The 23,805-nt window shown below is 48.9% G+C and overlaps 10 protein-coding genes across 10 annotated transcripts; 2 read left to right on the plus strand and 8 right to left on the minus strand.

The window, feature by feature from the left end:
- Nucleotides 1-5,528: 5,528 nt before the first annotated feature.
- EDB91DRAFT_1089244 (uncharacterized protein) lies at nt 5,529-6,075 on the minus strand (the record flags this gene model as incomplete). Its single annotated transcript, XM_041316566.1, has 2 exons — nt 5,529-5,845; nt 5,898-6,075. 2 exons carry the CDS (start codon nt 6,073-6,075, stop codon nt 5,529-5,531), a joined length of 495 nt encoding a protein of 164 aa, XP_041168713.1.
- On the plus strand, nt 5,858-7,498 carry EDB91DRAFT_1288260 (uncharacterized protein). The gene is made up of 4 exons (XM_041324817.1): nt 5,858-6,236; nt 6,294-6,361; nt 6,414-6,533; nt 7,150-7,498. Exons 1-4 carry the CDS (start codon nt 6,110-6,112, stop codon nt 7,456-7,458), a joined length of 624 nt encoding a protein of 207 aa, XP_041168714.1. The 5' UTR covers nt 5,858-6,109; the 3' UTR covers nt 7,459-7,498.
- Nucleotides 7,499-8,223: 725 nt separating this feature from the next.
- Nucleotides 8,224-8,506, minus strand: EDB91DRAFT_1065483 (uncharacterized protein; the record flags this gene model as incomplete). Its single annotated transcript, XM_041314781.1, has 2 exons — nt 8,224-8,327; nt 8,374-8,506. Coding segments are annotated over 2 exons (237 nt in total), but the record flags the coding sequence as incomplete, so codon positions are not given.
- A 5,476-nt stretch (nt 8,507-13,982) lies between these two features.
- Nucleotides 13,983-14,831, minus strand: EDB91DRAFT_1037868 (uncharacterized protein; the record flags this gene model as incomplete). Its single annotated transcript, XM_041312839.1, has 1 exon — nt 13,983-14,831. A coding segment is annotated over one exon (849 nt), but the record flags the coding sequence as incomplete, so codon positions are not given.
- A 1,033-nt stretch (nt 14,832-15,864) lies between these two features.
- EDB91DRAFT_1288264 (uncharacterized protein) lies at nt 15,865-16,393 on the minus strand (the record flags this gene model as incomplete). The annotated part of the gene is made up of 3 exons (XM_041324818.1): nt 15,865-16,103; nt 16,166-16,274; nt 16,337-16,393. 3 exons carry the CDS (start codon nt 16,391-16,393, stop codon nt 15,865-15,867), a joined length of 405 nt encoding a protein of 134 aa, XP_041168717.1.
- Nucleotides 16,394-17,871: 1,478 nt separating this feature from the next.
- On the minus strand, nt 17,872-19,426 carry EDB91DRAFT_1257547 (uncharacterized protein; the record flags this gene model as incomplete). The annotated part of the gene is made up of 5 exons (XM_041324298.1): nt 17,872-18,753; nt 18,809-18,921; nt 18,989-19,156; nt 19,211-19,317; nt 19,377-19,426. 5 exons carry the CDS (start codon nt 19,424-19,426, stop codon nt 17,872-17,874), a joined length of 1,320 nt encoding a protein of 439 aa, XP_041168718.1.
- A 45-nt stretch (nt 19,427-19,471) lies between these two features.
- On the minus strand, nt 19,472-20,228 carry EDB91DRAFT_1257548 (uncharacterized protein; the record flags this gene model as incomplete). The annotated part of the gene is made up of 3 exons (XM_041324299.1): nt 19,472-19,505; nt 19,552-19,943; nt 19,992-20,228. 3 exons carry the CDS (start codon nt 20,226-20,228, stop codon nt 19,472-19,474), a joined length of 663 nt encoding a protein of 220 aa, XP_041168719.1.
- A 276-nt stretch (nt 20,229-20,504) lies between these two features.
- On the minus strand, nt 20,505-21,084 carry EDB91DRAFT_1257549 (uncharacterized protein; the record flags this gene model as incomplete). The annotated part of the gene is made up of 2 exons (XM_041324300.1): nt 20,505-20,804; nt 20,851-21,084. 2 exons carry the CDS (start codon nt 21,082-21,084, stop codon nt 20,505-20,507), a joined length of 534 nt encoding a protein of 177 aa, XP_041168720.1.
- Nucleotides 21,085-21,440: 356 nt separating this feature from the next.
- On the plus strand, nt 21,441-21,664 carry EDB91DRAFT_1031801 (actin-related protein 2/3 complex subunit 4; the record flags this gene model as incomplete). Its single annotated transcript, XM_041312738.1, has 2 exons — nt 21,441-21,523; nt 21,577-21,664. Coding segments are annotated over 2 exons (171 nt in total), but the record flags the coding sequence as incomplete, so codon positions are not given.
- Nucleotides 21,665-22,482: 818 nt separating this feature from the next.
- Nucleotides 22,483-23,260, minus strand: EDB91DRAFT_1089249 (uncharacterized protein; the record flags this gene model as incomplete). The annotated part of the gene is made up of 5 exons (XM_041316567.1): nt 22,483-22,609; nt 22,685-22,798; nt 22,831-22,924; nt 23,011-23,175; nt 23,224-23,260. The coding sequence occupies 5 exons, from the start codon at nt 23,258-23,260 to the stop codon at nt 22,483-22,485; spliced, it is 537 nt and encodes a 178-aa protein (XP_041168722.1).
- Between the last annotated feature and the right edge of the window lie 545 nt (nt 23,261-23,805).

Below are 23,805 nucleotides of genomic sequence, written 5' to 3' on the forward strand. Positions count from 1 at the left end.
GAGGGTGTGGAGAGAGGTAGTCTATAAGCATACACAAGTACAAAGTTGATCAATGAGGGACGTGAGCAGAAGGCAAGCATGTGGACAGGTAAGGATGCATTGAGGGTTATACATTGCGACAGATGAGCTCATTCGAGAATGTAAGACCAGGTATCAGACCGCATTTCTTCAGCCAGAAGATGGACGCGAAGGAGTCAGAGAAGAAGATGCCTTCAATGGCAGCAAAGGCCACCAAGGAGTCTGTGGACGACATTTGAGGCGGCTGAAGAGCAAGCACGCAAAGTCAGTGTGCATACTCTCATCGCGACTGATGAACTCATTCGAGAACATAAGACCAGGCATCAGACCACATTTCTTCAGCCAGAAGAGGGAATAATGTTCATGGCGTCAAACAAGTATTCGCGCTGCTGGGGGTCCTTGATGTAAGTGTCGATGAGGAGTGAGTAGGTCTCTGAGTGAATGTTCTCCATCATGATTTGGAAGCCATAGAAGCACCGGGCCTCAGCGACCTGGACCATAACTTGCCAGCTGTGGTAGTGGAGTCTACGTATTATTGTGCCACATGTAGAAACAAATAGTAATGACAGATACAAAATATAACAAAGTTTGTTGAAAATACTGTGTCTGACAAAGAGATACATTAACATAGCGAAGATGAAAAGGGAGGGATGTGAGCAGAAGGGAAGTGTGTGGACGGGTAAGGATGGGTCGAGGGTTATATACAGCTGGGTGATGCCGTCACAAATAAACTGAACTGAAAATTAGAGGAAGAGTCTGGGGTCCTTTCCTTGTGAATTATGTGAGGATGTCCGTACCTCATTTCCTCAGGGTCTGACAGAGCCGAGTAAGGTCCGAGTGATAACAGGGTATTGGAAACCCCTGAGTTTGGGAGTTTTGTTTGAAATTGAAATCTAGATCGGTGACATGGTTCTACTCGTGATGTTACATGACTTGCCATTTTGTTCGCCTGTGCCACTACTGTGGCTGAGTAAGCAACAGGTCAGACCTAGTAGTGGGTCACCAAATGTCTCTCCAGCAAACTGCAACAGCTAAGGTCCCGAGGTTTTCATTATCATATTGAGTGTGGTTGAAATATTACTGTCTGAAGAAATCGTGCTGAACGGATGAGATCTCAAAGAGATATGCGTGAAATAAGTGCCCCCAGGCAAGTAAAATGTACAATTTTGTCATCAGCACTAAGCCTTTGATGACCTTTTGACTTCTCCTCTACCTCCACATTCTTGTTCACAAAAAAACTGGCTATTCACAAGGGTTTAGACCATGTCTGGCAACATCCCCACAAAAATCTGTTGCACGGAGCTTACAGGGTCGTCTCAGGGACTCCAGATCTTGTGATGGACCATCTCACACCTCTTGCCTATGACGAGCAATCATTCTAGCTATAAAAACGTCACCACAACACGAAATTCATTCTAACCTCACATAAATGGACTAGATGGTGGTGTGTGCATGCCCATATTTTTTTCTGATTTGTCTGGGCATTGTATGGTCTGAAAATTGTATATGATCATCAGGCAGCATATAAAGGCTCTTTGACTGTAATTCGTCTTTTATCAACATTTCCTTGTCGCTTCAGCATTTCAATTGTATGTATGCTATTCCTTGTGATATTCTGCATCTTCTAATACACTCAATTCATTTATTTAGATGTCCCATTATGTTTCAGATGTCCGTGACACTTCGTACAGTGCTCCACCTCACTTTGTGACACATCGTGAGATTGACGAAGCACACCGTCAACAGGAAGCCTACAACGAGTTGCATCAGACATAAGTTTGTCTTGCTAACAATGTACTGGTAGCTGATATCGTGTTTGACAGTCTAATAGACAAACTCTCTGACGAGGATGGTATGCCTCCTCTAATTGATGCATTCACCCCTCTGGCTTCCCCGTCACCTTCAACAATACCATCTGATGGACCCACAGATGGCAAGATGTGCTGTGCCATGATCTACAACATGGACGAGGCCGGCAGCCGTTTTAAAACACCCCATGCCCACCAACACAGTGTAAAGACTGATGACTGTGAAGCTGCGAGGAGTACAGGTAATGATGCACAGGAGGACAAGTAGTTTGTGAGCTATGTACTTGTGATCGCTGATTAGTTTCTTCATCAACCCATTACACTTGTCAGTACAGAGTTTGTTTGTTTATGATTTGCTCGTACTATGCCATAATACAATGTTTGGGGTTGCATAAATGTCCTGACTCGCACGCCAACTTTTGCATTCAACCCAGTGCCATGCCTCCACAGAATACCGAACAAACACTGCAGGCTGCTCTTACAGCTGTCCTTGCAGTGGGTATTAATGAAAAAGGTCTGCCAAACTACAGCTTGCGTTTGGCAGCCCTGGATTACAAAGTTTCCCACACCACACTCACAGCACGGTACAATGGCTGACAAACAAGGTTTGAGGCTCACGCAAAAGAACAGAAGCTTACTCCATCCCAGGAGAATGCTTTGAAAGAATGGATCAAAGCATTGGGACGTCGAGGGCTGCCTATGTCACTTCACTTAGTGGCAGAACAAGCTTCAGTCATTCTTTGTGGAAATCCTTTGTTGGAGCATTGGGCACGTCACTTCCGAACTCGCCACCCTGACTTACAGTCACATTGGGCAAGTGGACTTGAATGTTGTCGTGCAAAGGCATTGAACCGCCCACAAGTCACGGAGTACTTCAATATCCTTGTCAAGCTCATAACAAAGTACAATATCATCCCCAGTAACATCTACAACATGGATGAGAAGGGTGTGCAGCTTGGAATTGGAAAATGAACCCTTGTTCTTGTTGACCGTGATCAAAAAACTATCCAACACCTTGAAAATGGTGACCACGAACTTGTGACCATCATTGAAACAGTCTGCGTGGATGACAGTTCAGTACCCCCATCAGTCACATTCAAAGCACTGCGTCGTAATCTCGCATGGTCACAAAACAATCCTGACCAAGCAAGGTATGTTTAAATAGAGCTCAACTCGTGCCAATGTCTGACTGGTTAGCAGTATATTAGTTTCTCTGAATGGGTTGACCGACAATGAGCTTGGACTCAAGTGGTTGCAGAATGACTTTGAACCTGCGAGTGCAGCTCATAATCCATCAAGTGGCTGGAGGCTGCTTATCCTTGATGGCCACAACTCGCACTGCATGTTCAAGTTTGTCAAGTTTTGTCATGATCACCACATTGTCCTGTTTTGCTTGCCATCGCACACAACACACCGTCTTCAGCCTTGTGATGTTGGTATTTTTGGGCCATTGGCGTCGAGCTGGAAGTCAGAGGTGAACAAGGCGAGCGAAGCAGGCATTAGCATTATGAAGGGCAATTTTCTTGAATTCTACCACAAAGCTCGCCAGCGAGCATTCACTCCATCCACTATTCAGGCAGCATTCCGCAAGACAGGCATCCATCCTCTGGACCCTAATATCATTGAAGATGCTGCATATGCCCCCGCACTTAATACTACAACACAGTCAGCACAACCTGTGCCAGCCACGCTACCCACACTCTTGGAGGTTGCAGCTGAGACAGACTCAGACCATGTTTCTGATTCCGACGAGGCTACAAGTGAAGCTCTGGCGTCGTTAGCAACAGCCAAAACATTGCATAATGAACCTACCAGCACAACACAAACTCTCGTCAGTAGTATTCCACCTAGCAACAGCGGCAAGGCAGAGTCATATCGCCTCGTTGACTTTCCACCCATTTTGCCCCAGACCGCATCTCGGAAAGCTTATATAGTTGGCTACCATGCCCTCCGTGATTGGGCAGAGAAGGCAAAACAGCAGATGGAGGCCGACTATGCCATGAAGAAGTTGATGGAAGCCGAAAACAGACGGTTGCAACGGCAGTTGTTTGGGCAGAAGCAGAACAGCCCATGGAGGGAAGGTGGCTCAGGCTCTCACCACATGACCTGTAATGATATGCTTGATGCCCTTGCAAAAGCCGACTGGACCGCAAACATCAAGGTTGTTCACACCGAGGCTGCGAAAAAGTTCAGAGGAATTTGGCAGGTAATACGAGATCACGAAAAGGCTGAAGAAGACCTATGACAGAGAGAGGAACGTGACCAACATGCAGCTGCAAAGGAGGCAGCAAAAGCTGTCAAAACTGCGATGACACTTGCTGCAAAGCACATCACAGATGCTCAAAAAGCAGCTAAGCATGAGCTGGTGTTGGCTCGCAAGGCTGAAGAAGCAGCTGCAAAGAAAGCCACAGTCGAGGCAAAGCATTCTGCAGCAGCAGCCAAGCGAGCAGATGCAGAGGAGAAGAAACATGTTGCACACAAGCACAAAATTGTAGCGCGAGTGGAGAAAGAATGCAAGCAGCTGGAGAAAGCATCAAAAACCATTCGTCAACAACCTGTGGAAAGTGAAAATGAAGATTCACTTAATCACGGCTCAGAAAATCTCAACCTTGTCGATGATAACAACCTCGAACCTCTTCAGCCCTCAAATATCCAACCTCACCCTCGTCCTCGACCCATCCTGCACCAAGTGAACAACCCATTGCCTGATTTGCACCTCCATGTTGTCCAGGTCCAGAGTCCCACCAATATTCAGAAAAGTGTCCTTGATGGTGAGGATGATGCTCATGCTGCAGCTGCAGCCAATGCGGACTCTGTGATTGTTGATAAAGGGCAGCCTGTGCGATGGAGCACTCATCAACGCACAAAACCTTGATTGCCGGCAGGTACCGGAGATTGCTGGCAGCTGACTCGCTACACTGGTTTTGACCAAAACTGAGACCCTCTGGCAAAATATTTGTAGACCCTCACAACACTTCTCTAAAATTCTAACAATACATAATTATGATAGCCAGAATTGTTTTCTCTCATTCTATGTACTTTTTCCATCACAATACTCCATCCTCGTACTTGAAATCATAAATTAAGGCTAAGTGACCCATTTCCTATTTAGGCACAGTATGTAACAGACCACAGCCGGCAACACATATGTACAAACAATGTACCAACAACTCTTCTCCTTGTTCGTTTCACCTTCAACCAATACAGCATCTACTACCATGTGACTCACTAGCCTATCAGTTTAGCTGGTCCCACTCATCCTGCATCCTTTCCTCAGCCATACCCTTTGAAGCTGAGCGCTGAGCGCCGACTATTAGCCAAAGACGAAGCTTGTTGTCCCTTCAGCGCTGATGTGACTGCATGAGAAATAACCCCATTGAATTCCATCATCGGATTGGTGCGCATCACCTTCCCTCTTCCTTTTGAGATCTCCATATTTGCTTTTTAAGGCTTTCAATGGCTGACCAATCCTCCCTCGAAGTGAACTTGCGATCACCATTACTGAACTCAGTATGATTTGGCTGACTCGTACCTCACATATGAGCTTCGTGGCAGGGTATCGAGATTGTCAATGCGTTTAGGTGGGCTCGTAGCAAGAGAATATTGGCACTCCTAGAAAAACCTTCTTTTCCCTACAGAGTGGCTATGAAAATATTCAAACATTTGAAGCGGTGGAATTGGGGTAAATATGTTGAAAAAAATCTAGGAACTTCTGATTTCGGCCCAACAGATATGATCCTTCTTCATATATGGATGTGCAAATCCCTTTCCACAGCCAGCGCAGACAGCCTTAACCTTCCACAGACGCATCTCATTCATGTGGCGAGTGTGGTTCTCCTTCTTGACAAGTCTTGAGCATCCAGGCCAGGCGCACTGTACCTTGTCTTGGCTCCCCTGCGCATTGGGGAGAAGTGGTTCTGAAGAGTTGAATAGGGTTTGCCCCTCAGAGTACATGTCCTGCTGAGGCAGGGAGGGTTGTTCGCCACTGACGAAACTGGAGGTGCCATAGAGCACCACGTCTGTATGCACACGGTGAGCATTTAAAGGAAAAGCTGCCAATATCCAACTTACCTTGGGGAAGTTGACCGACAGGAGGATCTGCATGCTCTGACAGCGATCCCGTAACTCTGACAGATCCTAAAGGACTGTACTCTTGTTCCATAAACTGGTCATGGAGTGCTGGTTGTGACAAGAGGAAGAGGTCGAGCAGAGTTGGCAACAGTGACACAGCATTGAGCTGGTCGAGCATGATGGTCTGAGGCTCATCGTCAACAATCATTTGCATGTTAGCACTGTCATTACATATGCCTGAATCCCCCATGGCGACTCCTGATTGGCAGCTGGCAAGCTCTGCAATGCAGGCCTGGAGCTCCAGCATTTCATTGCAAACACAGTCCATCTTGTCATGGAGTCAGACAAGGGACTCAAGACATGAATGTAGGGTCAATGTCGTTGAATCTTGATCAGGGGCCTGCCGCAACCGCAAAGATGACATTGACACGGGATTTGTTAATGTCGACCTGGGTAAATTCATGGTAAGTTTGCATCCTGAGTCCATGAAGCGTAAAGGAAGCTGACTCCAAATAGGTGCTCATCCTGAAAGCTGAATCTGACTTCTTGCAGATTCTAGGTAGCAGGGCAAGTGGTGCAAATGCGAGAGAATGCTTCCCAGCTTCTGAGATCCCTGCCCTTATACTCGCGTTCGAGGTCTGTGGCTGTCGCCTGCAGACTGAGCCCAAATCAGTTTATGCCTGTGGCAAGACTGGCAGGTCAATTTAACTATGGCAGTACAATCTCCAAATCATTTGGTTTTCTGCTTTCTCAGTTCGAGCGGACGGCTCATTCTCCATGAGGACACAGGCAGGTGTTCGACATGCCTGACCTGTAAAATTATTCCTCCGAATGAAATTAATAACAACTGACAATTAACAATTAACAATCAACAATCTAAAAGGGAGAAGGGGGGGGAATGGTGGGAGCATTTGGGCATTTCCACATAAACCACATAGAGTCGGTAAGCCTCGTCAGCATTTATTGCCGTCCTGAGTCCTCGAGGGTCGGGGATGTGCAATCTAACGTCATGTTTACCCACACAGCCATAAGGATTCAAATTCAGTTTGCAGGCGACAGCGCTCAAGGGGTTTAAAGGTGCATATAATGGCAAGAATCTCCAATTCAGCGTCAGAATGAGCATGTATTTTCAAAAGGTTTATTTACCTTTACATGGCATAGACTCGAAATTCACACATGAGCTTACATGTAAGGTCTAGATCGATGCTAACAACCCTCCCATCAACATCGTTGTCTTCACGGTTTAGGGCAGACCCCCGATCAAGATTCAATGAGATCAACCCTGCAATCGTGTCTCGAGTGCCTTGACGGACACAATGACAGGATGGTCGGCCTCTACAGGGAAATCCTGGAGATCCGCACCCGCATTACAGAGCTTCTTGCCAGATGCCCGTCAGAAGTCACCGTTGGGGATCCGGGTGCAGGGAATAGCACTGTTGACCTCCAAGCAATCTTAGATGATGAGCCTCAGACCGTCGTGCCAGACACACTCGATGAGCCTAATGCTATTATGCTGTTGTCGACTCTGCCTGACTTCTCCTTCTTGCTACCGGTCCTTTAGGATCTGTCGGGGATACAGGATTGATAACAGAGGGGGCAGAATCCTCCTGTTAGTCAACTTTTCCGAGGTAAATTCACTAGGATTTGCAGCATTTTATTTAAACACTTACCGTGTGTGATGAGGCCTATTTTGTTAATTTATTTTTTGTATCCAATTTTTGTCCATTGAGAGTGAAACTCTATGTAGGACATTACTATCTAGTCTCGGGACCCCGTGTCCCGACCCCGTTGATGAGGCCTATTGCTCTGTGGCACCTACGGTTTTGCCAGCCACAAGCCTGGTGCACGATCCTTCCCACCAGGCTGGGTGATCCATTGAACAGGGAAAGCCCTAGAGACAGATATAGTGATCTCGAAAGGAACAGGAAAGGCGGTGCACACCAATGCGAATAAAGATTCAATATGATTGTTTCTCGTGCGGTCACTGATGGGAGAGCATGCAGCTGAGTTGCAGGTGTCTGGTCTACTCAACTGAATCCCTTACAACATCTGGCTGACACATACAAAGCTCCCTGTCTGTGGTCCACAATTAGCCATGACAACATATATGACAACGCATATCTGTGCCACTGGAGGCATGGACAAGCATCGCAAGGTTTTCAAGGGAGCGCGCTACAATCGGAGATAAGCCACACTATTAGATACAATGTGAAGGGAATGGAAAGGTGTACTCTGGTATACACTGCCATTCCATTCTTACTGGGGATGAATCATGCAGCTAGTGTGGGTCCATTGCCAACTGGATCATACAGTGCCTCTTATACTATCAGCGATGCACCCATCCAAGTGCAATACAGTTTATGTGTCCCCTGGGCGCAATCTTCACAATCTCGCTCTTGAGTGGCCTCGCCAAACCATACATCACTGCTGCTCATCTCATTGAGACATGCTGAGGAAAATTCAGAGAACGAACCACTCTTGCTGACAGCATAATGCCCATGGTTAGCCTCGCCGTACTTGCCCGCTGTGCTCCCGATAAGTATGATTGCAGCCTTGTCATCCACATCGTCAGTGGATGTACACAAACGGTGCAGGTACTCACGGCAGACTTGAGGTGAGGTTCTCGTCGATGGTCTTGTGCTTGATGGTCATGTCCACGATTGGGACGTCCTCGGGCACCAGATTCCGTAGTTGACCACGACTACTGCCTCGGGGCCAAATGGTGTGCCCAAGGGCGCTTCAAACATGCGCATTACAATTATCTAGGAGGGGTCTGGTTGGACGCGTTAGAGTGGAACATGGCTTGCAGTCTAGACGGTGTTCAAATTAGACATGTAATGTGCACCCATATTTACACCGAGGGCTGGAAGGGCAGGGGGAGTGTCAGTCGCATTTTTGAATAGAGCGCTGATGGAAATACTGACGGTCTCAAGGCCGATGCCTCCGCTTGCACCTGAGATGTGGGTGAGGAAATCATGAGCGAGTTGACCAGGAAATGACATGGGTACGATTTCAACCCAGATCCATTAATATTGTCCGACTCTGACTCGCTGGCTTCGGGGATTTAAACCACAATCAGGCCATATGCATGACACAGCGGGGAAACTGACATTTTACCACCTTTTGCTGCCAGTGAAATTACATTCGAAGGGTAATCTAGAGTGCTCTGGAACGCTCTAGGCTAGGTCTGGAATGCTCTAGCCAGGTCTAGATCTGCTTTTGATTGAAATCTTGCGAGAGGCAAAATGTCGAAACCCCCGATGTGTGACCATGAATATTAATATCAGCCAAGTTTCACAAGCAAGCATGAGCCGGTGACCACAAATGGACAGTTCCTCCACGTGATAATGGCAATGGCGGGCTGTGGTATTGCTGCCCTTGTCTGTTTTCGGAGTAACACCATCCTCCTATGCCTGTTCGATATGCCAGGGCGAATCTATGTAACAACTTAAGTACTACTAATAGCACATGAGACACAGATAATTAATTAATAACATACCACTCATGCGTTACGTGCAAAGTCGTCGAGAGGCCAAGTGGGAGAAGTTCGGCCTGATAGTATGGACAAGGGCCCATTCAAGTTGCAGGAAATCACCCATTGACAATAAATAGTGCATTTGATCATCAGTCCTGTTCATTTTGTCTGACGAGTCTGACAAACTCCCAGCCAAGATCAGAGCTCCGAAAAGTCTATCGGAGAATGAGTACAGTTACTGGGTGCCTCGCAATTCTGAGCAACCACTTCTGCTATACCTAATCATCATTGAATCGAGGACTCTTTGCGAGTCGCTCGTTGTGCAGACTAATCAAGGAACTGATGAAGCACGATGTATAGATGTAACTATTACAATGCGGGTTCTGACTACGAGTGACGGAGACGACGGTCTGAGCGATTTGGGCAAAGGCGCGAAGCGCCTCCCGGTCCCGAGCTGCATCCTGTGCAAGAAAAGGTGAGCTGCGAATCCCATAATGGTAGGAGTCCTGATGACGCATCGAGCGAACTGCAGATACCCAGGACAGTAGGAGAAGGGACGAGTACTCACGTGGTGCATCAATGTTGGCGTGGCATTGTGTACCATAGGAATTCGTCTTGTAGGATTGGGGTGGCTTGGAGGTATGGTGCAAGTATCTGAGCATGGTTGCAAAGGTAGAGCTGAAAAGTGTCGCTGGCCCAGCGACCCATTGTTTTCACGACATCAAATGGGATGTTTCGGAGGAGGTATTCCAGGGTAGTGCCTATCCTAATGGCATGACCCTGTAGCGGCTCTAAGCTGGCGTCCTTGGCTGCCTCAGCGAGGCGAGATATGAATCTCGTTTTTGTCAGAGGGCGGTAAGAGTTTCCGAATTTGTACGTGAAGAGGGCTTTATCATGGGGGGGGGGGGGGGGTTATTGACGCGAAAGTGGTTGGCCAGTGCTGTGCTCGGGTCTGTAGGGCCATGTTGCTTGGCCCAGAAGACGTCTTCACCGCTGATTTGTGATGACTTTGTGCGCGGGAGATGGAAAACGGTGGTTGCGAGGCCGTTTCAATCCGTTTCTGCGCGGATGTCAGAGCACTTCATGTGGATTGCTGGGTCGAAGGATGACAGATTTGGAACTGTGAATTCCCCCGCCCTAGCGATGGAATAAAAGGCTGTAGTAAGGCAACTGCCTACTGCGGCGTCAAGCGGGTCCTTGGAATCCAGCTTTTGCAGAAGGCGAGTGATGAAATCTATCATGTAAGGTTGACGCTTCTTCCGTTTTGATGTTTGAGGGGTGAGGTTCTTGGCGGCCTTCAGCATTGTGATTATCTGGTTGTCGGTCACTGAATCGGGCCACTCTTTCCCATGTAGGATGTGCCATGCGCGAATGCCGTGGACGTAGTTGCCTATGGTACTGCCCGAGTAAGATCCCGCTAGGTCAGAAATGAAGGCCAAAATGAGGTCGGAAGATGCGGGGGCTCATGATGCTTCGTTAATGGATTTCAAGTCGCAGTATACATGGAATGCAAGGATGCCGCTGCCATAGACTTCTTGGGTACTGCTTGCCCATGTGTGGATCATGACGTCTTGTATGCGCTGTGCGTTGGCATGCGGGAGGGGTGATGATGCTGAGTGGGAATTTGCTGGGCGCCAGAGGCAAAGCCGCTCTTTTGCTGTGCAATGAGGGCACAGTGGAGATTCTTGTGGCGTGAGTTTAGTGGGATAGATTGTGGCTAGATGTGCCAGATTGAGGAAGGGAGGCCTGAAACTCAAAAATTTCGGACTTACTAAGTTTGCATCGCTTTGAAGAGTTCTTCTCCCTGACGTTGGAGCTTGTCATTGATGTGAGTGCGATGGCAGTGCTTGGTGTCAGCATTTGATGGCGCTTTGATGACTGCACTGCGAGGCCTGCATTCAGAAGGGAGCGTGGGACTGTCAAAGTCGGCAATGAACTTCCGAAGGGGATGAGGGATGGGGATTGGGGGGAGAAGCTGGCATAGAGGCGGATAGATGCCTCTGGAGGGGCCATCTGCAGGGTTGTGTGCGCTGGGCACATAGCGGGTGAGGAAAGAGCATCGTGAAGATGCTACGAGCTCATGGATTCGCTTGAATACTGTGTTGGTTGCCTTGTTGCAGCTCCGTCCCTTCCACCAACCTTCAACGACGCCCCGATTGTCGCCAAAAACTTTGATGCAATTGCCTTCTGGGCAGTGAGCAGTGAGTGCGAGGATGAGGAACTCCATCCCAACTGCTTCTGCCCATCCGATGTCCTGGTCATCGGCTTTCCAGCCAGGGAGGAGATGCCAGGCCCACCATCTGCCTTTGATCCATATCGCGACGCCAGTGCCTGAGCTAGTGTCAGAGTAAGCCGCAGGTTCAATGACTTCAATGGGTCCAGGGATGGGGCAGGAGACATTGGATTGTGCAAGGTTGGCTTTCCACCATCGGAGGTCTTCAGCTGTGTGTTTGGGAGGGGTACGTGGCATGTGCGGACGGTCACGGAAGATGGAAAACATAGATTCGAGAGACGCGAGGTAAGCTCGCCCTGCTGGGAGAACCAGGGAGGCGTGGAGTAGCTTTCCGTATAATTGCTGGACTTCTTGTAGGGTGTGGGTGGGTTGGGTCTCCCATTCCTGGATGGCCGCCAGGTATTTTTCCTTCTTCTTCTGTGGGATCGAGACGGTGCGGGTTGCCAGATCCCAGAGAAATCTGATGAAAGGTGCACATGATGAGAAGACAATGTCTTTCGCCAGCTCCCATGGAATTCCAAGGAGTTTGGATAGCCGGTCGATGTCGTCGAAGCAGTAAGTGAACAAGGCATCTTTGGGGGAACATGGCAAGGTAGATGATAGATCTTGGATGGGGAAAGCTTGGTCTTTGTCATACTCTTCGACTCGGCCGTTTGGCATGGTGGATCCCCAATACCATTTTCGACCTCCGTCCACCAGCAGTCCCCCGTTCTGTGCGATGATGGCAGCACGAGATTTTCAGAGGCTATTATAGCTGTCCAGGTGTTCACAATGAATGCGTATGAAGAAATGGTCGTCGACCCATTTGGACACGGGACCCATTCCCTGGGATCTAAAGATGTCTGCACCTGCATCTGCCACTTCGCCGTAGGTGCCTGCAGATGGGGAGAAGCTGAAGCAAAAGCTCGAGTCAATTGCGAAGCTGTCAGTTCCCGTTCTGACCACGAGTCCCAGCCATTGAGATGGGTGGAGTGGGATCGTGCGATATGCTTTGGTGATGTTGTGTATGGCAGCTTGCGAACCTGGTGGAAGGGACCAGACAAGGAGGCAGATGGTTGCTGCTGTGCCCCATGTACAGGGGTATAGGTTTGAATCAACCAAGGAATTAATAGAAGATATCGTAGGGGATGGATGGAGGGGAAATGAAAGGTTCTGTACCAGCCAAAATTTCCCTGGTTTCCCTGGTTTCGGGACCATGGAAAGGGGGGCTGTCTGGAAATGACCAATGAGTGTCTCGGTTTCGGATCTTGATAGCGGTCCGATGTATCGTCCTGTGAGATATTCACGATTAAGTATGGTAGTGAAGGCACTATGGTGTTCGAGGAGGGAAGTGCTATTAGGTGGGGTGTAAGTGCGAGATATATCGGGGATGCTCCCCATGAAGCCAATACATAAACTGTTTGGGATATGTGCATATTTATGAATAAGGTTCGTAGAATTAAGGAAGTGCAACCAGACTTCGGGATGATAGGGGGTGATAGCATTAGACATTCTCGCTTTGAGGACATTCTTGAGCTCCGTGGCTCTTCGCTCCGCATCCTGAACATTCATGTATGTGAGAACGAGAGGTGCTTGAGCACCCCTTCGGTCTTTGCCAGTTGTAGCAGAGCTCGCATCCATCTGGATTGATGAGATGCCCCTCCGCGTTTTGGCGGCACCAAGTTTTGGTCTGTTTGTCCCAAAGGAACTTGGATTCACATTTGTGGATGTTGTGACAGAATCAGCTAAGACAGAGGGCGCAGGCTGAGGGCCCAGATTGACCTGCACCCGTTGGAAAAGACTGCTGCCCTTTCTGGGGCTTCTTTCCGGGCTGGTTGGCACTTGGAATGTGGTAAGGATGATAGCGGTCATTGCTTGACAGGGAGGGTGCTTCAGCCCCAGATTGTTTGCTGCGGTTTGCCCCTGCCTCGCAGCCTCGGGAATGCGAGGACATGTTAGGCATTGCGTTCTGTAGCTGGTTTGGTGAAGCGAGGCAAGAGCAGGGGGGGAGGTGGGAGCATGACATGGTAGGGTAGTGGGTAGCGAGAGCAGGAAGCGGCAAGAGATAGCAGGAGCTGAAGGTGGCGGGAGCCAAAGATAGCGGGAGCCAAAGATAGCGAGAGTGGGAGATAGCGGGAGCTGAAGATAGTGAGAGCGGGAGATAGCGGGAGTGAGAGATAGCAGGAGCAGGAGGTGGCAGGAGTGAGAGATAGCAGGAGCAGGAGATAGCAAGTGCCAGATGTGGCATGCAGGGTGTAGCGCAAGCGAGGTGTGGCACGAGCAAAGCAAGCAGGGCAGAGGTTAAGCAAGCGGGAGCAAGACATCGAGTCAGCAGGTCATGTGAAAGGGAAGGGAGAGTTGTGTTAGTTGCGAGTTTGGACATTGGGAGTGATGGGTGTACCATTTTGATGCCTTCATCTCGCTCCACCTCCCAAATGTCATCTGATAGGGTGTTGTAAAGAGCGTTGTTGAAAATACCGATATTGAATCCCTGGTTTTGGGTGAGGCGGTCGTGCCATTCACGATGCACAAATCCTGCATAGCGAAGCAGGGTCTTCTCCCCGCGTGAGCGTGTTCGGTGTTCGTGGTTGGTGATGAGCATGAAAAACATGGCCAGAGCCTGCTGGTGCTTCTCCGGCCAGTTGCACTTCTCGAGGTGGACGAGGTAGCTGGTTTTCGCCAGGTCGAATTGCCGCCAGGAGAGGTCATGGTCTTGCAGGGCTTTTTGTGACGCTTTAAATGATGCGACTGGTTTGAGGGCAACCATGCCCTCGACTTTTGCAAAGCCATAAGCATCTTCGGAAGAGGACCTGGAGTTGTCAGAGGCATCGCGACAGCCGTCCGGACTGAAATACCATAATTCTATGTACTCCATGTTTTTGATCTTCTGGAGGGTGAACTGGGAAGGACATGGGATGAGAACGTCCGTGACAGTTGTGTTGGCGTCGAAGTCATTAATCTTGGGTTTCTTCTTCTCGGCTTCACGTCGTTCTTCTTGCTCTTCGGCTTCCTTCTCGGCTCGATTGAGCTCTTCCTGATCCTGCTGTGCGCGGGCGTCTGCTTCACTCTGTTGTTGCCAGAGGTCGATGCGCTCCTGGCGCTCGATCCTCCAACCTTCTGCCATCTGCGCGAGAGCATCTTCTCTGGTTGTTCCTCCTATAGTGAGTGTGTTGAGCCATCCTGCATATGCAGCGGACTCGAAGTTGGGTTGCGCCTCAAGCGCTGGGTCGGCGAGAATGCGGTCCATGTGGGGCCGGAAGAAAACGGAAGCTCGTTCAATGTTGTTTCGGGAGAGAGAATAGAAAAGGAAATGCAATGCAAAGGATATGTGGCTGTAGAGAAAGAAAGAAAGGAAAAGAAAAGAGACGAAGTCGTTGAGGACGACTGGGCTGAGAGGAGGGACCATTGCAGTACGAAGGCAAAAGGTTCGTACTGCACCCGTTGCTTCGCGCAAAGACTAAACTCTAGTTCTTCGCTCATGCCTCGTTACGTAATAGAGTCACAAACTACTCTGCCTGCTGGTAGACTTGTACTAAAACGTACTCACGACCAGGATAAAGGTGATACTTACACTGTAGTGAGCAGTCTAACGAAGGACAGCAAGAGTCTATCAGTGGGACTGGTCGACTGTGACCGTTGCGTAATCTGGGATATACGAACTGTCGGGTCACCGGTGGATAGGGCTGAGGGGCTCGCAGTCTAGAGACGCAGCGAGCTAGGCAAAGGCTGATGCAGCTAAGTAGGTCGGCACCGCTTCAACGCCCTTAATCGATGTGTTGATGATCCAGAAGAAAATTATACGTGCTCGGCTTAATAAATTTCAAGGCACACATATTTTCTTTCATCTCTCGTGCAACAAGGCGACCTTGTGGGTTGAAAGAGTTATGAGGAGAGGATCCAAAATCATGGAGCGTCCGCACACGTTGACCAAAGATTGTAGTTTTGGCAGGGATGTCTAAGAAAAGCAGCCAGTTAGTAAGGCTTCCGCAATCAAAGGAGATAACTAACATCTATAGACAACACCAAATTCTTCGGAGTTTGGGCTCCACGAGACGGCATGACGAGCCTCTCCTTGTCCAGGGTGACGTGGCAGTCTAAATTACCTGCTGCACTGAGGAGGTACATACCAGTCTCGCCATAGTAGCTCTTGTTCAAGTTATCGGCCTCTCATTGTGTAACGACGAGTACCCTGTTTCAAGATCATTCCACTTGATCTGGGCGCGATCAGAGGGGAAATGATAATACCCTCTTCTCTAGAACAAACACTGCGATGGACAGGTTCAGTCCAGGGAGACCATCGATGCGCCTTCAACGCGCAGCCGATCCGCAATGCCCTTCCCCCATTCAGCAGGGCGATAGACCTGGATCTCCTGAGCAACAAGACGAATGGCATGCGACTCAGATATGGTGTACTGAAGGTCCCAGTTCTCCTGCGACTTTTGTGTAAAGGAGATGAGCTCCTCGCCAGTGGAGGCGTAGAAGACACAGAGATTCTTATGTTGGGCGCCTTCCAGCTTGACTGCAGGAAAGCGTGTGAAGTGAGATTTTTACCAATGGCTAGATGGTATACACGAGGCATACCTGGCCGCTCCCATGTTGAGAGGTATGTTCCGCGCGGAGAGAACTTGAGTTCGACGATATTTGGAACACTCAGTTCTTGGAGTAGCTGTGCGCCTTCGGCTAGAAAGATCTGCACACTAGGATCGAATTAAGTCAGTCAGGTGGATCACGCGAGCACGAGGCAAGACGTACACAGAGGGTTGAACCAATGCGAATAAGATTTGATGGGGGTTGTTTCGCGACGATCATATCGCGCTGAAAGGAGAGCTCAAGTGCTCAAATTTCGAAGCTGATGCGAGCACAAATAGAAGAGTGGTGGGTGCACACCAAAATGGACATGCCAGCGGTAGCTTATATTTAGCAACCGTACCTTTGCATCGCCTCCGGGCGTTGATCAGCGTCCGGAGGCGATGCAAAGGCACGATTCCTAAATATTAACTACCGCCGGCATGTCCATCTAGTGCGCACAGTCTTTCTTCCTTGGACCCTACCTTATTCGTGTTATCTGCTGTTATCTGCTACCATGCAACTCGCTACCATCAACTTCGAGCTCTCCTGGATTCAGCGTGATATGATTGCACAGGTGAGCCTGTCATATTGATGCATGAATGTGTTGTAGTTGTAAGGTAGGAGTGATGCAACACTGTTACAATCCATAGGCAGGTAAATAGGGTGCATCATAATGCATCACTGATGCAGCACGATGCATCAGCAATGCTATATGATGCATGCCTGTGATGCTTGCTATGATGCATCATTTGATGCGGTGCTGTCCATTTACGGTATGTAGTGTGTTTGGCGGGTTGTCCATTTACGGTATGGAGCGCCTTTGGCGGGTTCTGGCCATACAGCGGGATATGATGCATTATTTTCGGAGCGCCCTCCCGCCCGCCTTCTTTGATGGGCGGTATTGTCCATTTATGGTATTCAGCGGGGCAGGTTCTGGCAATACAGCGGGTATGGTGGGTGCACCAGCAGCATTCCACCTTGTTACTTATCCTCAGTGGCCCGTCAGCGCTCACTTTCAGCATATGGCCGCAGGTACAGATGCGTCTTGGGGGGTTCTGGAGCGCATGGGGGGTACGGTGCACCAGCATACGGTGGGTACGGGTTCTGGCAATACAGCGGGTACGGTGGGTGCACCAGCAGCATCCCACCTTGTTATTACTGATCCTCAGCGCTCAATTCTAGCAATATGGCTGCAGGTACAGATGCGTCTTGGCGGGTTCTGGGGTGCACAGCGGGTACGGTCACTGTGCACCAGCATACGGCGGGTACGGGTTCTGGCAATACAGCGGGTATGGTGGGTGCACCAGCAGCATTCCACCTTGTTGTTAATCCTCAGGCGCTCAATTCTAGCAATATGAATATTCTCGGCGGGTTCTGGGCAGATGGGCTACTACTATCTATCAATTGACACTGTTACCAAGTACATAGCGAGTAATGCATCATTCTCCTACAACCAAATTTCATGAAGTCCGTAGCACAAAATTTCGGTGATGTATATATGTTGATGCATCAATGTTAGCAATTTCACTCTCGCACACCTATTCTTGCTCACAGTCAAACATTAGCATTTGAACCATGCGCGCAAAATGATGTATTATATTTCTCGACAGGTACAAGATAACTATTAGACTGAGTAGGGACATTATATCAAGAAATTAGCAAGACTATGATGATGACAGCATGAAGAACAACCATACTAGACCTTTGCCCGCTTCTTCCTAAGAGCTCTTAGCAGGCATCGAAAGAAAAATGAGCAGGATAACATACTGTTGAGCACCCGCAGACCTGTTCTGCACAGGCCGTTTCATGGAAGGCCCAGTACCAATCACATCCGCCAGCTCGTTACGCCTGGACTTAACTGGGACACGCTTAGATGCACGTGTGTTCGTAGAGTCATTGGTAATTCCACCAGGAGCTGCATCCCCTGGTGAACTAGACTCAGCTCCGGGTGGGTTAGTAATCGTGGGGGTGGTGGCGGCCTTGGGCTTGCGGACGGCCTTGGGTTTTGGGGCGGCCTTGGGTTTTTGGGCGGCCTTGGGCTCGAGGATGATTTTTTCGGTGATCGGCTTGGTTATGACAGTGGAGAGAGAATTGTTGGGTGTACTGGGGAGCTGGGGTGGGTTGGGATGAGGCAAGACTGGGAGCAAGGGTGGGTTGGGATGAGGCAAGACTGGGAGCGAGGGTGGGTTGGGATGAGGCAAGACTGGGAGCGAGTCAGCACTGGACTCATGCAGACTAGTGCGCTCAGCAGAAACCGGCGATAAATTTTCCTGGAGCCAAGCAGCAGCAGAGGCCGGAGACATTTGGAAGACTGGATCAGTCCCATTGAGATCTTGCCACATATTGGGGAATGAGAAGTTGGGGGTCGACACAGAGGGGTTGTAGACCGGTGTAAACCCATCAGTGGACATGAGAGGGGCAGTATACGCCGGAGTAAAAGAACTAGGAACCGAAGTGGTGGACATTTGGGGCGCATAGAATGGTCCGAACGAGTTGGGAACTGAATTGGTGGTCACAGGGGGTACGTATGCTGGTAGATACGAATGAGGAATTGGTGCGGAGACACCATTATAGTTAGAGTATGATGATGATGCATCAGACTGCAGGGGTGCATCAACGTGAATAGATACGTATTGCAAACAAAAGGGTACGTACCATTGCACCTATTGATGCATCAGGCGTGGCTCCTGATGCATCAGATGCATCACCCAGTGAAGCATCAGGCAGCGGCAAGGAGCCTTGTGATGCATCAGGCAGCGGCAAGGAGCCTTGTGATGCATCAGGCGGATGCATCAGCTGATGATAAAAAATATAAAGACCGACCAATCTACCCACCTTCATGATCCTCTTGCTCCTCTTCCCCTTGACCAAAGGACTCGATGTCATTGTCCTCTTCGACGTCGTCATGGCCATTGGGCACCTCTTCATCATACACTTCAAATTCCTCACCGCACTCCATGTCCTCATTCCCTACAGTAACGTTAGGCTTGCGCTTGTCGGATGCTGCATGATATAAATTAGGTAAGCCAACTAGCAACTTGCAGATTAAAAACGCACGGAAGATTATTTCCGCATATTGCTGAAACACCTCTAGGAAATTCCTATCGGCCGTTTGGTATAACTGGGCAAAGGTTCTGCCTTGTGGAGTTTCAGAGGGATGGCAACTTGAATACATCAGAGTCTTGGCGTGAGTAAACAGTCTATACCCGATACGTAAACTTACGATAATGAGGTCATATCCCAGTCGTTTCTTGGATCTGGACCAGCAAACATGAAGGACACGAGGAAACCGGTCTTCTTCTTGACCAATTGCGCGAATCACCGGCAGATAATGGGTAAGTCGTCTATGCCCCTGCTTGAATGTTAACTATTGAACTCTATTCACAGAAACCACTTACTGTGCAATTCCCTCCGCATCAAATGGCACACAGTCATCCTCGGTGTCCTCATCTAAAAAATTCTTCTTGCCGGACCTCTCGTGAGTTTTCCACTGCTTCTCATACATGTCACGAATCTGAACCTTGACCTCCTCATCCTCATCATCCAACAGCTCTTTAGAAAATTTACGCCCCAGCGCAACTCGTCTGCCCGACGACACCTTCCCAGCCTCTTCCTCAGCCTTCACCAATGGTCTGATCCGCTCATCGTAGTAGATATCGGAGTACAGCTCAGCCTCGGACTTAGCACGTCGTTTTGGCTGCAGCACGTCATCGAAGACAGTTGTCTCCTTTTTCAGGCAACGGTTTTTCTTGGACGCGTTCACACGCCAACGAAACCAAGTCCGGAGTTGCTGAAGCACGTCAGTAAATAGTAATATGTTCATTATAGATGGGCTTACTATTTTGCGCCTGCTTTCAGCTTCTCCCACCTCAATACGTTGCTCCGGCGAAAGGGCGTCAGCGGGAATGTCGGGAAATACTACCGCTTCCTCTGGGAACTGTTTAAACCAGTCCCCAATCAAGGTGGGCCAAAAACGCGAATAATCTTTTTCCTTCACGTGCTCTGTGAGATATTGGGGGAGGCGCTCTTGAAGCCACTCCATTTGTACGTCTGAGGTCCAGCGTGTGGCAGGCATGACGAGATCTTGTACGTTGAATGAGGTCACTGCAAGATTAAATGCGCGCACTTCAAGTTGTCCCGAAAAATGAAAATGGTGTGTAAACTTATGTACGCTATACCTGTTGGATTCTGTTGGATTCTGTCTCACGCACAGGCCTAAGTTGTCTTGAACAGTGCAATCAACCACCCGAAGGAGCAGTATGGTAGATCAGTTAGATACTTCGTCCATAGCTAACTAAATAGAAGTCACAAGCACATTGTTCTAATTTTATCTAGGCACCTTGAGATCCGATCAATCGAAGTCCAAATCTAAGCCATCGAAGTCTAAATCTAAGCCATCCCCCGCCTCGGTGTTAGTACTCCCACCATCCTCGATCCGATCAATCGAAGCGCCATCTCCCTGGGCCTCGATGTTAGTGCTCCCACCATCCTTGACGTCGCCGCTGGCAGGCTCATCACCTGTGACATCCACCCAATTCTCTATGAACTCTTCTTCGGCCTGTAACGTCGCATTCTGATTATGCACCGACACGATTGTGAACGGAATGTATCCCGCTAAGGCCTTTTGGGATCGAAACCAAGTTTTAATGCGCTATTGAGTGGTCAGCTTGTGCACTCCGTAGAATCTTGGTACCCACATATTTCCTCTGTTTAACGGCCTGAAACACCTGACGGTGCTGCTCTTCAGAGAGAGACTGAGTGTTGGGTAAGTCAGGGAACAAAGCATCACACTCTGGCCAGCATTCGAAGAAAATCTCGTATAGGGATGTCCAGAACTCAATGAGGTCGTTGTACTCATAGCAGTAGTTGTACTGGTCTAGCTGATTTGTTAGCCAGCGGCGCTGATCAGTTGAGAAATAGGGTTCCGACATGGTGAGAGTTGACGCGTGAATGTAGATTAGAACTGTGAAATAGTATTATTTCACGCTCCGAGCAGCGGAGTGCACGATTGTCACCAGATTGAACGTTGAACGTTGGCAGTCTGAAAATGACACCGTCAATGTGATAGAATAGCATATCAGTCTCTGAGTATACTACCTAGCTACTAGTACTTAGTACTATCTGTGATGTACATCATCCAAAGCCTTCCAAGGGCTGAGTCTGGGCTTGTCTGATACATACAAGCTTTGAATAAAACTCCCATAAAACTCCCTGCGTATACTATGACAACAAAGTGCCAGCTCTTGATTGCTCAAACATGAGCGGCCATCGTGCTCTAACCCTTGCACAGGGATATGACATATCGTTCCTTATTACGAACGTCCATTCAGAGACCATGTTGAAACACAAGGTCGTCGATTTCATCATTCAGTGCGTGGCATCCGAATGCTTCTAGTACATTGTTCTCTCGTCCCCGGTACAAGATTTAAAGTAGTAGACAGGGAAATAAGTGAGATGAAGCTTAGTAGCCTCAATGTACGCGCGCGCACGGTAGCCGAATTGTATCTTACCGCTGTTTGTGTCTTACTCACTGCGTGCTGGTGTGCATTACCCTTACATGAATGCTTACCCCTGACAATAAGACACTTTCATGACACCAAGCAACGGCTACCTACGCACACTGGATCTGACATCCTCACGCTTCAAAGGCAGCCGGTGTTTCTCGGTCTCGGTCTTTGTCTCCTACAAATAAACTGATAACACGTTCTGAAGTAAGTAGTGCGAGCTAGTTCTATCTGTCCCGAAGTCTGAAGTCGGCTAGTTCCATCTGTCCTACAGTCTGCTGATTATCCTACCTACGCACATCTGACATCCTCACGCTTCAAAGGCAGCCGGTGTTTGGTCTTTATATTCTACAAATTGTACTGATAACACATTCTGAAGTAAGTAGTGCGAGCTAGTTCATCTGTCCTGAAGTTTGAAGTCTGCTAGTTCCATCCGAGTCTGTCCTGAAGTCTGCTAATTATTGTGCCCATGCACATCTGACGCTCTCACACTTCAAAGGCAGCCGGTGTTTCTCTGCTTCGGTCTTTGTATCATACAAATGTACTGATAACACATTCTAAGCTAAAGTAATGCGAGCTAGTCCCATCTGTCCCGAAGTCTGAAGTCTGCTAGTTCCATCTGTCCTGTAGTCTGCTATTATCCTGCCTGCGCACATCTGACATCATTACACTATAAAGGCAGCGGTGTTTCTCTGCCTCGGTCTCTGTATCCCTGATTCGCACCTCTCTGGAACTGCTTAATTGAGTGGCGGATCACTTCTAGTATTGGCCACAATTGGTACATAGATTGCGTCCATACAGTATATACAAAAATATATTGTCTACTTAAGGCAGCCACTGCACTTCTCCGAGATCAATGGCATCGAGCATGCGCACCAGGCTGTCATCAAGGGACTTGCAGCGGCTGAATGATGAACAGCTAACACCGAGGACATGCGGGGATGTGCGCTGCCTGAGGGAGAATCAATGGCAAGAACAAAAACGTGCCACCAATCAAGATACACAACCATGTCTCGAAGACACCTACCCGCGGCCGCGGGTGACAAGGTAGAAAGGACCAAGGGCCCCAGCACGCGGAACATCGAAGAGCTGAATCACGATATTGCTGCTGGCCCCCTTGTCTCGCCGTGGACGATGACGGCTGTCATTGGAAGATGTGGGAAACCGACAAACTGCACGAATGCAGCGGCCTGAGTCTCGACAGCTACTGCAGGAGGGGCTGACACAGCTACTGCAGGAGGGCTGACAACAGCTACTGCAGGAGGGGCTGGTGACAGCTACTGCAGAAGGGGGGCTGATGACGGCTACCGCAGGAGGGGGACTGATAACGGCTACTGCAGAAGGGGGACTGACGACGGTTCCAGGGTAGCAAAGCAACCACTGGGGTGATGACGGCCGCCGTAGGAGTTGCAGACGACATGACAGGAGGGCCTCCACTACCATCAGAAATCACTTGGATGAGAGTTTGCGCCTCATCATTCGATAGCGTCAATGAAGATAGTAATTGCAATACAGCATCTGAAACGTGTGTTAGCAGACATAATCAGTGATGGGCCAAAAACGCACCAAGGCTGCTTTGGTCGTTGTTCGTGGTGGTGGTCATTGTTTAGGAAGTCAGATGGGACGTAGGCCATCAAGAATCGAAGATAAATACTTACCGAACTCAACGCCTAGCTGAAGATCGGGTGGGACGGTTGCTTAATAGAGAATCAACCAACAGTCCATGAAGGTCGGTTGCAATAGAGAATCATTGTCTATTTGTCGTTGTTTGTTGATTCGCACAGAAGGTGAGCAACTTCTTTGAAAATCCACGATATGATCGAATCTACAATCGAATCCATGCGTGATTCGATGCTGGCCATCAACATATACTTCACGAATGGCAAGTCCATTTCTGATGAGTCCATTGCTGGTGACGGCCAGCATTACAGGTAAGTAGGAAAAATATCATTGTCATTTGCTAACGATCAGTACAGCCAGTACTTTGTCATGGAGTCCAATCTATCCCCCCCAAATGCTGATTCGTCTTCAACAATTGTATGTACAGACGAATTGCGTCGGGAGCTGGGAAGAACAACAAGAGCCAAGAAGCGCCAGAAAAAGGTTATCCTCAATTCTTACTCACGTCCAAAATCGAGCGTCAAGCAG

Source organism: Suillus paluster (assembly GCF_016628075.1).
Source record: "Suillus paluster strain FC165 chromosome Unknown EDB91scaffold_305, whole genome shotgun sequence".
In the NCBI taxonomy this organism is placed as follows: Eukaryota; Fungi; Basidiomycota; class Agaricomycetes; order Boletales; family Suillaceae; genus Suillus; species Suillus paluster.

What these genes read in the sequence shown, in the direction of transcription:
- EDB91DRAFT_1288260 (XM_041324817.1), top strand. Translation starts at nt 6,110, where the DNA reads ATGTTAGCACTGTCATTACATATGCCTGAATCCCCCATGGCGACTCCT. An exon ending in ACAGTCCATCTTGTCATGGA is followed by an intron (nt 6,237 to 6,293) that starts GTCAGACAAGGG and finishes AATCTTGATCAG; the next exon opens with GGGCCTGCCGCAACCGCAAA. An exon ending in CCCTTATACTCGCGTTCGAG is followed by an intron (nt 6,534 to 7,149) that starts GTCTGTGGCTGT and finishes GGTTTAGGGCAG; the next exon opens with ACCCCCGATCAAGATTCAAT.